A 12503-nucleotide genomic window follows, 5' to 3' on the forward strand; every position below is an offset into this window, starting at 1 on the left:
AAGTGGCTTCTGGGATACATGGTGCTAGATAACAAGTCAGGGGAACACTGAATTCAGAGGGATTCATCCTCGGGGACCACGAATTTCCAGTATTTCCACTATGACAATCAATGAAACAGAACCACAATGCTAGCCTACCTAAAAGCAAACAAATAAACATCTTGAAGGATAACTGGGTGAGGTTATTTTAGTTCAAGGTCCATATATTTGTGTTTTCATGGTTTCCGGTTCCATCTCAGGTTTGATGAGACGGTTGAATTTGGTCTGTTGTCATAGGCATGATCTGGTATCTGCTTTAGATTGGTGAGCACCACGGTCACAGGGTCGCTGGACGGCGAAGCCTTATGATTCACCACCGAGAAGACCTTCATGGTGGTATAGTTGAGGACGGAGCCCAACTCCAGTACCTTGGCCTTACAAGTCACCACCCGGAGCAGCTCCTGCCGGAAACGGCGGCTGACCAAGCAGTAAAGGATGAAGTTGGTGGTAGAGTTGAGGTTCTGCAGCATGTTGGCCAAGTCTCCAGCTACATTGATGGGAATCCTGTAGTCATTCCTGTTGAAGTTCTCAGTGTTGTACTTGGTCCTCAGGATACAATATGTGACAAAGCGAGGCAGGCTGAGCACCACGAACGCCACGGAGACGGTGCCCAGAAGCAGAATGGTCCTCCTCAGCATGCCCCTGGTGGTCTTCCCATGCATAACGCGACGCTCCTCCTTGGTGAAAAGGTTTCTGGCGTTGCTAAGATGGTATCCAATAAGGTAGTTGAAGATTATAACCAATATGATTGGGATTCCCAAAGAGAGGGAAGTAGTTATCCACACTGTAACGGTAGAGTAGATCTGGTCGCGGTACCGACACCTCGGCAGTGTCACATTCACCCCATTCACGGTTAAGTTCTTAGGCGTGACAACATTTATCCAACCCACTGGCACAGACACCAGGTGGGACACAAGCACTATAGCCACGCAGGTCAATCTGGTGACCCAGGCCTGGGAGAAATGCTCTTTTGAGGCCGTGCTGCGGAGGACAAGGTAGCGCTCGATGGTGAAAACCACGACAATCCAGGAGGAGCTGTAGAGAGAGCCATACTGCAGGAATCCCAGAATGCCGCACCAGGGGTGGGAGTGCCAGAAAGGCTGCAACATCCAGAAGGTGAGAGTCAGGTCAATGAGAATTACCCACACCAGGTAGCAGGTGTCCATAATGGCCAGGCAGCTCAGGTAAATGATGGCCGTGTTGGACATTCCACATTTACGGAAACAGATCATGTAGAAAGTGAAAAGGTTTGCTGGGAGGAAAGACAGAAAGAACAAAATGAATGTGTTTGTTTGTGATGATGATTTAACCATTTGTTTGCAAGCTACATTAGCATTCGTCTAACGTATTGCGTTCCCTCTGGGTCTCCACCAACTCCGCAGGTTGTAAACTTTGCCCGATGTTTGCTATCAGCCCATATATGTAACGGCTGGCTGGTGATGATGATAACGCTGGTGATTGCTGGGTTGGCTACTTTGAACAACCCCTTTTAATGTTTAGGTCTGTTTTTATTAATCTCATGATTGCCACTTAATCTAGCTTGCCAAAGACGCGGGAACATGCAGAAACCCTCTGGCCTCGCTGTGTCCAAAACGAGACATGTTTAAATGTTTAGCTTGCTAGTACATTTAGCCGTCTAATGTCACTGCACCCTACACCTGTCACTTAATTCACAGCTAAACTAACAGTCTGAGTCTTCGAGCACTCAGATAATCTAAACACACACCTATAAGAGAAATTTAGAGATAATATTTTATCTAATGTGGGATTAAAGTCAAATAAAGCATTGTTTTTTACAACCTGGACCTTATTTCTGGCATAAAATACGATCATTTACTCACCCATATAACTTTTGTGTAATTTGTAGTCCTTTGGATGATATTTAGATCTGCGTATATCCATATAGTGGGAGTGACTGGGGCAACGAAACGCAGCCTCTAAATAACGCATTATCTGCTGCGAAACTCGTTCATTTCACCAATATTTTGTTATGAAACACTAGCGCTATTCCCCTTCGAGTCTGGAGTTAGCTGTTATCATCATCCAGGTCTGTAGATTGACCTACAGACCCCGGATAATGTCTTCTGACCTGGATGATGTCATCTCTGAGCACTGTGCACACCCGTCGACGGTCGGCTTGTTTACGTGTAATTTGCTACTGCTATGGTTCGTCAACAACCTCAGAATCAGAAAAATATTCAGTCATGTTGCAAAAAACTAGCAGTAGCAAAGGACTATAAATTACACAAAAGTTATATGGGTGAGTAAGCATATCATATCAAAATATTGGTGAAATGAAAGAGTTTCGTGGCTGATAATGCGTTATTTAGAGGCTGCATTTCGGTGCCCCAGTCACTCCCACTATATGGATATACGCGGATGTAAATATCGTCCGAACGACTCCAAATGACACCAAAGTTATATGGGTAAATAAACGATCATATTTTATGCCAGAAATAAGGTCCAGGTTGTAAAAAACAGTAGTTCCCCTTTAAATGGAGAGACTATTCCTTCAGTCTCTTCTAATCTTATAATACCATAGTAAATCAGTTATATTAAATAGTTATTGGCCTGAATGAGGCCAGTGGGTCAGGTTGCCTTTGTGGTTGCTATTTGCCTGGACAAAGAAAAACTTTTTTTGACCTGCGATCTTATACCTTGTTGTGCTTTGGTACTTATTTTAATCAATTAAAGCCAAATGCTACAAAAAATACAAACCTGGAATACCCACGACGCAAAGCAAAGGGTAGTAGATCTTCTGTATAGTGACAAAGATGGTAACGCTTGCTTCTTCCATTATTCATTCACCGCTCACATACTAATACCTGCAATAAAGCCATTGGAAGTAAAGTAGACAAATAGTGGTAAGTGGTGGACTGCAGAGTGGAGCTTTCATGATACATGATTTGACTAACCCCCATGGTTACAAATGGTACCTGTGACACTCTGGGTTTCCTTTGCCGTTGACTTTAAGGCACCCTGAGAACATTCAGAATTATTTCTCAACTATGTTTGAACTTGTGGTCAAAAAACAAGACGCCCTCTTGTGTGTGATGTAACAAAAGAGCTCGATTTGGCTCCGATGTTGCCCGATGACTCACAGCAAATGCCGGGTGAAACCTGATCTGTCTGCTTTGGGTGGGTCTCACCTGGCCGCAAGCTGAAGAGCAGGAATCGGTGGAGGCTTCTGTAGAGAGCTCTGGGAAATTGTTGTCCTGTGTTACATAAGGACAGCACATGCAGATCCACTGTTATCTTGATCTCATACTCCCGATAGCTTTTTGTTTCACTCATCCATGTTGACGTCCACAGTGTATTATTAAAAAGGACAGATGCTCTAGATCTCTGGATGAATATAGCCGCCCTGAAATGGATAAACTCAGACGTACCTGGTGTCTCCTTAGAGCTGCAAAAGGGCCACGCAGAGGAGAGTTCTTCCCCAGACGTGCATCCCAGGTGGTTATGGCTCCACGAGGACAAAGCGATTGATAACGTGAAGGAGGGGTGGGTGAGACAGGACCAGCTGCTGCTCCTATAAACCTTGAGGAGGAGGGAGTCACACCACCTGACATGCATCTAATGCGCAGGGCATGTTTCTCGGCAGTTGATGCCAGTTTCCGATAGAATAAATGGAGTTTGTGCAGTGGGCAAATGGAGCCACGGTAATGATTTTGTCCCAGATTGTTTGCCATGTTGCTTTGGAAGAGAACCCATCAGCTAGAGGTAGAGTTCCTGGCAAGGCAATCGCCACTTTATCGATCTGAGAATCAATTCTCACGTCACGGGTTCACGCTTCTTTTTTCCAGTGGATGACTGCAACAAAAAAGTTACACAAAGTTACGTAAATGTAATAAACACAATGAACCGTGAATGGACATCACTGAGTTCAAAAGCTGTTAAAGTCTATCATCTTCTGTCCATTTAATCTAAATCTTCCAGGCAAATGAGAATACACTAACCAGCTCAAGTACCAGCTCATTAGGCAAGTAGCACCATTAAAGTGCATTATCAACCCATTATGTACACCCTGTGTCAGACTTAGCTAAAGGCAGGTGCCTGGGTAAAGAGTAAACAGTGAAAAATTTACACTCTGATACTTTAAAATATTGATACCCTCATAGTTTAATTCATAAAACCACAGAGAGCCACGAGGAAGCAAGTATAAAGAGTGACATGAAAGTCTGTGAAAGTCTGGAGGAGGTTGTTGTGGTGGATGAATGGACCAAACAAGAGTCAGCCTCCACGGTGCTCCGTGTCCTGCGTGTAACCAAAAATCTGTACCAACGTGCTATTCTTAGACGGACGTGTAAATAATGTATAAATATATGTTGAAACTTTCAGTCGCAGTTTGGTTAAATCAACAAATCAGCACTAAACAGTACTGCAAGCAAACAGTTGCAAGGACGCGTCACTGGACATCACAGTCAACTTCATTTTCCACTCGTGTCCATCCAACCAATTATTGTTTTAGTATGAACCAAAGTTAAGTTGACTGACAGACTTTCACCCTATTTGGGATCTTTGTAGTGATGCAAAAACACTGCTTAATGCTAATTTCAGGTATGCATTTTCAAGTCAAAGATTAAGTCAAATCAAAATCAAATCAAACCACAATAGGCTATCTGTAATACCAAGAGACTTTTCCCTCTAGAGGTACCACTACTTTTGAGAGCGAAGATGAGAACGTAAGGGTAGATAGTTGGGTCAACAACACATGAACCCAGGAGACCTATATTCCACTTAAAATAATAATCACTTGTTACTTGTCACTGTTAACCAGACTTAAGTGATGATAAAAGGTGGTAAGGGTGTGACATTCCCCTCTTGAGTCGATGAGTTTTCAGCACGAGTTAAAGGGAATCTTTGACTTAAGTAAACCTTGTTGAAACCTTTGTTCAGTGGACTATTGACCCTCTCTTTGTGCCTTCTACCACTTCTGGATCCAGAAATCAAACAGTGGGACAGAGGATAAACACAGTGCTTGAACCTGGATGAGTGGCAGAGAAAAAAAAACATTCACATCCTGGGATATGAGTGACCTTCTACACAGAAGATGTGTTTATGTGTTGGTCGGTGTGGTTTTCATAGCTGTAGTTGCGCAATTGGCGAGTTCAGTAATGAAAAGAGAGACGCTGTATCCACAACATATTGATCTGTCAAACACAGATGTAATAATACGACAAATGATGACAGTGATCTGGGTAAGTGTGAGAGATCTCTGTCACCTAAGTGTAACCTTAGCCATTATTAATGTTTGCATTTGTTCCACCTCATATTAAAATTACTTCAGTGAGAACGTCTGGTGAAACCAACTCAGCTCTGATCGCGTGGTAGTATTCAGTAGACCAGTGATGTGGCATAACAGAGCTGGTACCCTTGGAGCTGCTTGTGAGATATCCTTAAGAATACTACTACTACATGTGTAATTTATTGTAATTCATTAGCAAAGCATGGCTTAAAGGACCCAGGTATGGGATTCAGTGGCATCTAATGGTCAGTTTGAAGATTGCAACCAACTGATTGCAACCCTTTTCCTCACCTTGCAAACACACAGGAGAACGTTTGAAGAAAGTCACATGCAAGTAACTCTCCAGAGCCAGTGTTTAATTTGCACAGTCCAGGCTAATGTGGAAACATGGTGGCTCAACACTCCGTTAACTTTGCAGGGTTTAACAAAAACTAAATTCCCCTCCAACACGTTGGCCCTTTAAGCAAGCATGGTTAAAGGGGAATTACCGTTTGGACCTTTTTTCTGGCATAAAATACGATCATTTACTCACCCATATAACTTTGGTGTCATTTGGAGCCATTCGGACGATATTTAGATCCGTGTATATCCATATAGTGGGAGTGACTGGGGCACCGAAACGCAGTCTCTAAATAACACATTATCTGCTGCAAAACTCGTTCATTTCACCAATATTTTGTTATGATACGCTAGTGCTATTCCCCATTGAGTCCGGAGTTACCTGTTATCTATTCGCGGATGTGCAGCAGTTTGTTCTTTGGCCAGCTGTTCCTCTCTCTGCCTCTGCATCCTCCTTTCAACGAGCTCCTCATCTGTATACTCTGGCTCAAAACGGTAAGGATGTCCATCATAAACAAAGTTGTCGTCCACAACCTCAGAATCTGAGAAATATTAAGCCATGTTGCAAAAAACTAGCAAAAACTAGCAGTAGCAAATTACACGTAAACAAGCCGCGTGGGGTGCGCTGAGAGATGAAATCATCCAGGTCAGAGGTCTGTAGGTCAATCTACAGACTCTGGATAACAGGTAACTCCAGACTCAACAGGGAATAGCACTAGCATACGATAACAAAATATTAGTGAAATGAACGAGTTTAGCGGCAGATAATGTGTTATTTAGAGGCTGCGTTTCGGTGCCCCATTCACTCCCACTATATGGATATACGCGGATCTAAATATAACAACTCCAAATGACAACAAAGTTATATGGGTGAGTAAACGATTGTATTTTATGCCAGAAATAAGGTCCAGGTTGTAAAAAACGGTGAGTCCCCTTTTAAATTCCGACTGGGTAGAGAAAAATAAAACATGCCCATTACAGCATACAGCATTTAGCTCTGCAGGACACAGCGATAAGCCACTGGAAGAATGTGTGAGGTGTCACCGTAAAAAGAAAAATCTGGGCTGCACTCCATTTGGATGAGCACATTCAAGAGTCATGAATGCTCGTTCTCACTGGGAGCACACACCACCATTAACGTTATGAGATGACGTGTTCCTAGACATGTACAGATCCTAAATCTGCACACGTCTCTCTGAGAGAGACACTAAAACAGCTTTAGAGCATCTTTCTCAACATTCACATCCACATCCACATCCACAAGCGGGTCATTGTTGAAGCATGCAAACACTGGATCGGTTAAAATAAGTGTCTTTGAAAGAGTGTAAAATGTTTATTGGTCTTTTTCTGAATTCCAAACGCCATATCACTGAATTAACAAAACAAGTAATGTTAAAAAATGGAAATGAAAAGGTACAAAGGAGGGAAGTTAGCCACACTTAAAAACCACTGAGCTGTACAACTGAACAGTAAGGGGTTTCCATTGGCCACGAAAACCATCAGAATTAAGACCAGATCAGATCAGGGTTAAATAAATTTTCATTTCATTCCACATTCATACTTGAACCTCTTCGGTCGTTACCTGAATTGGCCCCAGAGCTCTCCTGAACGTACAGCACAACAGACTCTTTAAAAGGATCACAGTAAAAACAAACAAGGACTCAAATGCCGAGAGCGTAACCGTGTCAGTACAACATAAAAAGAAGCAGAATCTCAGGAGGTAAGGTGGTCCAGGTCCAGCCGCGGGCTCGGGCGGCGGAGGAGGATGCGCACGAGATGAGGCGAAGGGTCTGCGTCGGCTTCCCGCAACATTAGGATTCTTGGCGATGAGGAGAGGCCGCGGAATGACAGCTCGAATGAAAAACACATACTCTTCTCATATTAGCCCCTTTCTTTCTTTTCGTCCAGCTAAACACTTTTGGTAGAAAGACGGAAATTGTCTCAAATAAGCGAGGAGGGATATGCTCAAAATCCTTGCACGCTTGGCTGTGATTTCCAAAATTGTGACATTGCATTTGTAAAAGAACCGACTGGTGCTCCGAGGAAGATTTTAGGGTAGGAGGCATGAAAATAATAATAATAAAAAAAAAAGCTAATGAAGGACTGCATCATGCTCGTCTGAAGAAGCCTCTACAAACAACTACATACAACTGAAGTTATATGGATGAGGGAAACAAAAAGGCAATGATCTGGGGGTGAATATTCTTAAGGAAAATGAGGACAAAATAAAATATATATATATTTATACTGAGGCTTCCAATTTCATCTCTAGAAAATAATTCAGGAGCTACAGTATAATACAGATTAACTGTACCTGCTCAGGTGCTCGTCTTCCTCTGCATCGATCTTTTTTTTCTTTTCTTTTATCATTATTATTTTTGTGCAGGAGAAAATAAAATCTTTAACCAAAGCAGACAAACTCAGACAAGCTTTTCTTATTTACACTGAATACAGGTACTTCATTGCATTAGCACAGCCCCCAGTTGTCTCGTCCATCCTCCGTCCCGATCGTCACATTTGAGTTCAGACACTAGGAGTGGGGGCGCGTCGGAGACTGAGGCTTGCGACTTTAAGGGTTGGAAATTGAGGAGCTCGGGTTGAGCTGAGGAAGCTGTACAGATCCCTAAAATAAAAAGGCCTGGCTTAGAAGGGCTCCAGAGTTTTTTGGGCCAGTCCTGCCACAGGTCGGGCTGAGTCCCGGAGAGAGAGACAGAGAGAGAGACAGAGCGAGACAGAGAGAGGGAGAGAGAGAGAGAGAGAGAGAAAAGAGGTTTGGCGGCGGAGGGGGTTTAGAGGTTGTCCCCAGGCTGGTACTGAGGCTCGGTGGCTGTGAAGTAGTCCTCCAAGAAGGCCTGCAGGTACTCGAAGGTCGGCCGCTCCTCCGCGTCTTTCTTCCAGCACTGCAGCATCAGCTCGTGCATCGAGATGGGGCAGTCCTGAGGGCACGGCATCCTGTAGCCCCGCTCCACCTGCTCCAGCACCTCGCGGTTGTTCATGCCTGAAAAACCAAGCGTACGCGTAAAAGTGAGCTCGGGCTATGGGGGGGCACTTAAACAGAGAGAGAGACTTTGATTTAGCCTTGATGGCCTTCTGCACAAACAGTGAGAGCTCGAGAGGCACCGTCTTTCCTTAAAGGGGAACTACTGTTTACTCACCCATATAACTTTTGTGTAATTTGTAGTCAGTTTGGAGACATTTAGATCCGCGTATATCCATATAGTGGGAGTGACTGGGGCACCGAAACGCAGCCTCTAAATAACGCATTATCTGCCGCGAAACTCGTTCATTTCACCAATATTTTGTTATGATACGCTAGTTGAGTCTGGAGTTACCTGTTATCATCATCCAGGGTCTGCAGATTGACCTACTAACCTCTGACCTGGATGATGTCATCTCTGAGCACCGCGCGCACCCACGACGGTCGGCTTGTTTACCTGTAATTTGCTAACTGCTATGGTTCGTCCACAACCTCAGAATTGGAAAAATGTACGATAACAAAATATTGTATGATATTATATGATACGTTATTTAGAGGCTGCGTTTCGGTGCCCCATTCACTCCCACTATATGGATATACACAGATCTAAATTACTACTACTGGTAGTCAGGAGGACATACGTAGCTCCTTGTGATAACATTGTGTAAACGTTTAACTACAATAGCAAACCAGAATGTCAGCGCTCTGCCACGAAGCTACATCCAGTTAGACGGGAGAGGAGAGACTGTCGTTTCATTTATTCACCAGCAAATAAGAGGCAGTAATTAAATTCAGCCACGATTAGGAAAAAAACAACATTAAAACAGAAACAGCTATTTAGGCTAATCGCAAATTAACGTTGCTTTGATGAGCGTCTTAAACTGCTATTTAGCGTCACTATAAACAAGAAGTGGTCATGTATGCAGTATTTAGTATGATTAATGTGACTTTTCTGAGAGTTTTCTGCTGCTCCCTCCCCCGCATGGAGCTGCACTTCAGACTGTCCAGAGTACACCTCAGGACAGTCTCCACCTGAAGTGTAACCTGTCCCACAGGTAAGAGCTGGCAATTAGGGGTTATCTCCCACTCTGGCAGGGAGGCAAAGGTTAGCGAAGTGTTACAGGAACCTTTTACTCCCATAGACAGCAGGAGGACTCTGTTGTCACGGAGACCTACCAGACCACTGCTCTGAGCCCCTTTCCCCCCTCCTCACCTGGGTAAGGCACCCGACCCTTGGTGACCAGCTCCGTCAGCAAAATGCCGAACGACCACACGTCCGACTTGATGGTGAACTTCCCGTACAGCGCAGCCTCCGGGGCGGTCCACTTGATGGGGAACTTGGCACCTGAAGGAGAGCAGCGAGGTGACATTAATATTAATAAACAGAGCATCAGCTTTTAAAAGATGTGCTCTTTCACCTCCTACTAAACAGAGTGGTACTAATATATGTATGTATATACCATGAAAACCACCGCAGTGAAAGAACGAAGGGAGGCCAATAGTACTAGTAGTAGTAGTTCTCTTTGATGCACTGGTATGTCTCAGAACTGTCTCTCTAAACTCAATCACATTTACAAACGCTGCTACAACGTGCTCATTGCCCACTCCAAGAGGTCTGAGTTTTCACAGTGAGATGAAGCAGCTAGCACTTTCATTTTAGTAGTGTTTATTATGAGACAGGAAACAAGATGCAACAAAAGCGCCGTGCTGCTTGAAGCTACTTAACCCCCGGTCCACGAGGGCATACCTTTAAGACCGTATTTATGCAGAATTAAATGTGCGACGGGAAACTCGTCTTTTGTAAATCTAATCTCTAATCTTCCTCTAATCTCAGTTTCCTTTAAAGTGGTGACTGAAGTGATGACGATGCAGCAGCTTGGGTGCTTTAGCATATTTCACAAGCGCAGGGTTTCCCATACTATGCTAATACTAGTACTGGCGGCCTGCCAGGGTCAAATCTGCTCCGCCATGGCCTCATAAGAAAAACAGCCTGGACGACACACGTAGCATGTGAAGCTATTTGTGCTGATCATTAATAAAAACTTACATTACCGCCAATTTTTAAAACCGGATGTTTGTGCTCTTGATTTTTTTTTTTTTTTAGACCATGGAGATTTACAATTATTTAAAGAACTGATCAAAACCCGGAGGAAACGACTCCAGAACTAGCTAAACTTTATAAGCGCTAGCTAGCAAAGTTAGATTGAAAGTCAACAGTTTGCTGTAAATTATATTTATTTTCACGGATACTTTATTTAATCAAACATACATTTGTTCATAGAATACCACGACTGAACAGCTCGTGTTTAGTTTTCCTGTAACTAGCAACTGTCACTTTATGGGAGCAACAGCAACAAAACAATTTCCTTGAAGGATTAATAAAGTATTCTGATTCTGATTCTGATTCTGAAACCGCACAGGCTGCTGCTATTTGTCGCTAAATCCAATTTCGTCTATTATTAATATTGCGGTAATTTAAAGACGGACGGATACAAAACGCATCATCTTATTTTATGCGCCGTATACTGTAAAGTTTATAGTTATATCATAATTGGGGGCTTGAATGTTTGGGGGCGAAACGCCGCAAGGGCAACTTACTAACATGTCTTCTGGAGCATCTCAGTTGTTGTCATGATAATTAAACAACTCCACGAGATGTGGGCTAAGGGCTCTGGAAGAAATGCAGTAAGTGACGTTTAGTCTAAAACACAGTCAGCAACGACCTTTTGTGACCCGGAGTGGGAGTGGAAACATTTACTCACACATTTACCCTCAGAGAAGCACGATTCCAGTGTTAAAATGCCAAGATAGATACGTCAGTCATCACTGACAGAATATCCTACTCCCAATCAGAAAACGGCCAATTCAGTTCAGGGTAGACACTCATTACTCTGCGTCTCTTCTGGGCCAGGGAGTGTCTTCTCCCTGTTTCTCTGCATTAGTGAGCAAATGCTTTGAGACGATTGCGGTTTCACGAGCCAGACATTCTGACGTGGGCGTGTTTCAAATTTTGCATTCCTCCGAGAGCGAGATTTTCCAACATGAACTAATACAGTCAGATCAGCCTGTGAGTGTGAGTGAGTGGGAGCTGGAGGAATGTGCATTTAACATCATCAGTGCTCTTGAGAGAGGAGGAAGGGGTGGTGGTGGGGAGCCCACCTTGCCGAGCCGTGTATTCGTTGTCCTCGATGAGCCTGGCCAGGCCGAAGTCGGCGATCTTGCACACCAGGTTGTCCCCTACCAGGATGTTTGCAGAGCGCAGGTCTCTGTGGATGTAGTTCATCCTCTCGATGTAAGCCATTCCTGCTGCCACCTGGAGCACAGCACAAAGAGAAACACCCACTGAATCAAGTCCTGCAGGTTTCCACTGACTTACCTTAACATACTGTTATGAAAATATCGTCCGGTAAAGAAAATCTAGCGATCAGCCACAACATTAAAACCACTGACAGGAGGAGTAAACAACATCGACCATCTTGTGACAATACAACGTTCTGCTGGGAAACTTTTGGACCTGGCATTCATTCATTCATGTGGATGTTACTTAGACATGTAGCACCCACCTAGACCAGACCAGGCACCCCCACCCCATAGCAATGACACTCCTTGATGGCAGCAGCCATCCCCAGCAGGACGCACAAAAACCATTGAGGAACAACTAAAAAAAAAACATGAAGAACAGCACAAGGTGTTGACCTGGCCTCCAAATTCAGTAGATCCCAAACTGATCAAACATCTGTGGGATGATCCACAGAGGCCCCTCCCCTCAAAGGTCCCCCACTAACAACATCATGTTGCCAGACACCACAGGACACCCTCAGAAGACCCATGTCCATTCTCTGATGAGTCACAACTGTTTTGAAGGCAACAAGGGAGACCTACAAAATATTAGGAAGGTAG

General features: G+C 43.9%; 2 protein-coding genes across 5 annotated transcripts in view; both read right to left on the minus strand.

Moving 5' to 3' along the window:
* Positions 1-215: 215 nt before the first annotated feature.
* On the minus strand, positions 216-2944 carry LOC311499418 (putative G-protein coupled receptor 139; the record flags this gene model as incomplete). Its single annotated transcript, XM_084560369.1, has 2 exons — positions 2758-2944; positions 216-1291 (listed from the first exon to the last, which is right to left on the minus strand). Exons 1-2 carry the CDS (start codon positions 2834-2836, stop codon positions 216-218), a joined length of 1155 nt encoding a protein of 384 aa, XP_084416495.1. The 5' UTR covers positions 2837-2944.
* A 4001-nt stretch (positions 2945-6945) lies between these two features.
* The window catches only part of fynb (FYN proto-oncogene, Src family tyrosine kinase b), a 76601-nt gene continuing 71043 nt past the window's right edge, over positions 6946-12503 (minus strand). For all 4 annotated transcript variants that reach the window (XM_084560470.1, XM_084560471.1, XM_084560469.1 and 1 more), the window contains 3 exons: positions 11763-11916; positions 9817-9948; positions 6946-8624 (listed from right to left, as the gene is read on the minus strand). In XM_084560470.1, the coding sequence (XP_084416596.1) occupies positions 8416-8624; positions 9817-9948; positions 11763-11916 (495 nt within the window). In that variant the 3' untranslated portion in view covers positions 6946-8415. The remainder of the gene's footprint in view (positions 8625-9816; positions 9949-11762; positions 11917-12503) is intronic.

This window comes from Chelon labrosus (assembly GCF_963514085.1).
Source record: "Chelon labrosus genome assembly, chromosome: 14".
Lineage (NCBI taxonomy): Eukaryota > Metazoa > Chordata > Actinopteri > Mugiliformes > Mugilidae > Chelon > Chelon labrosus.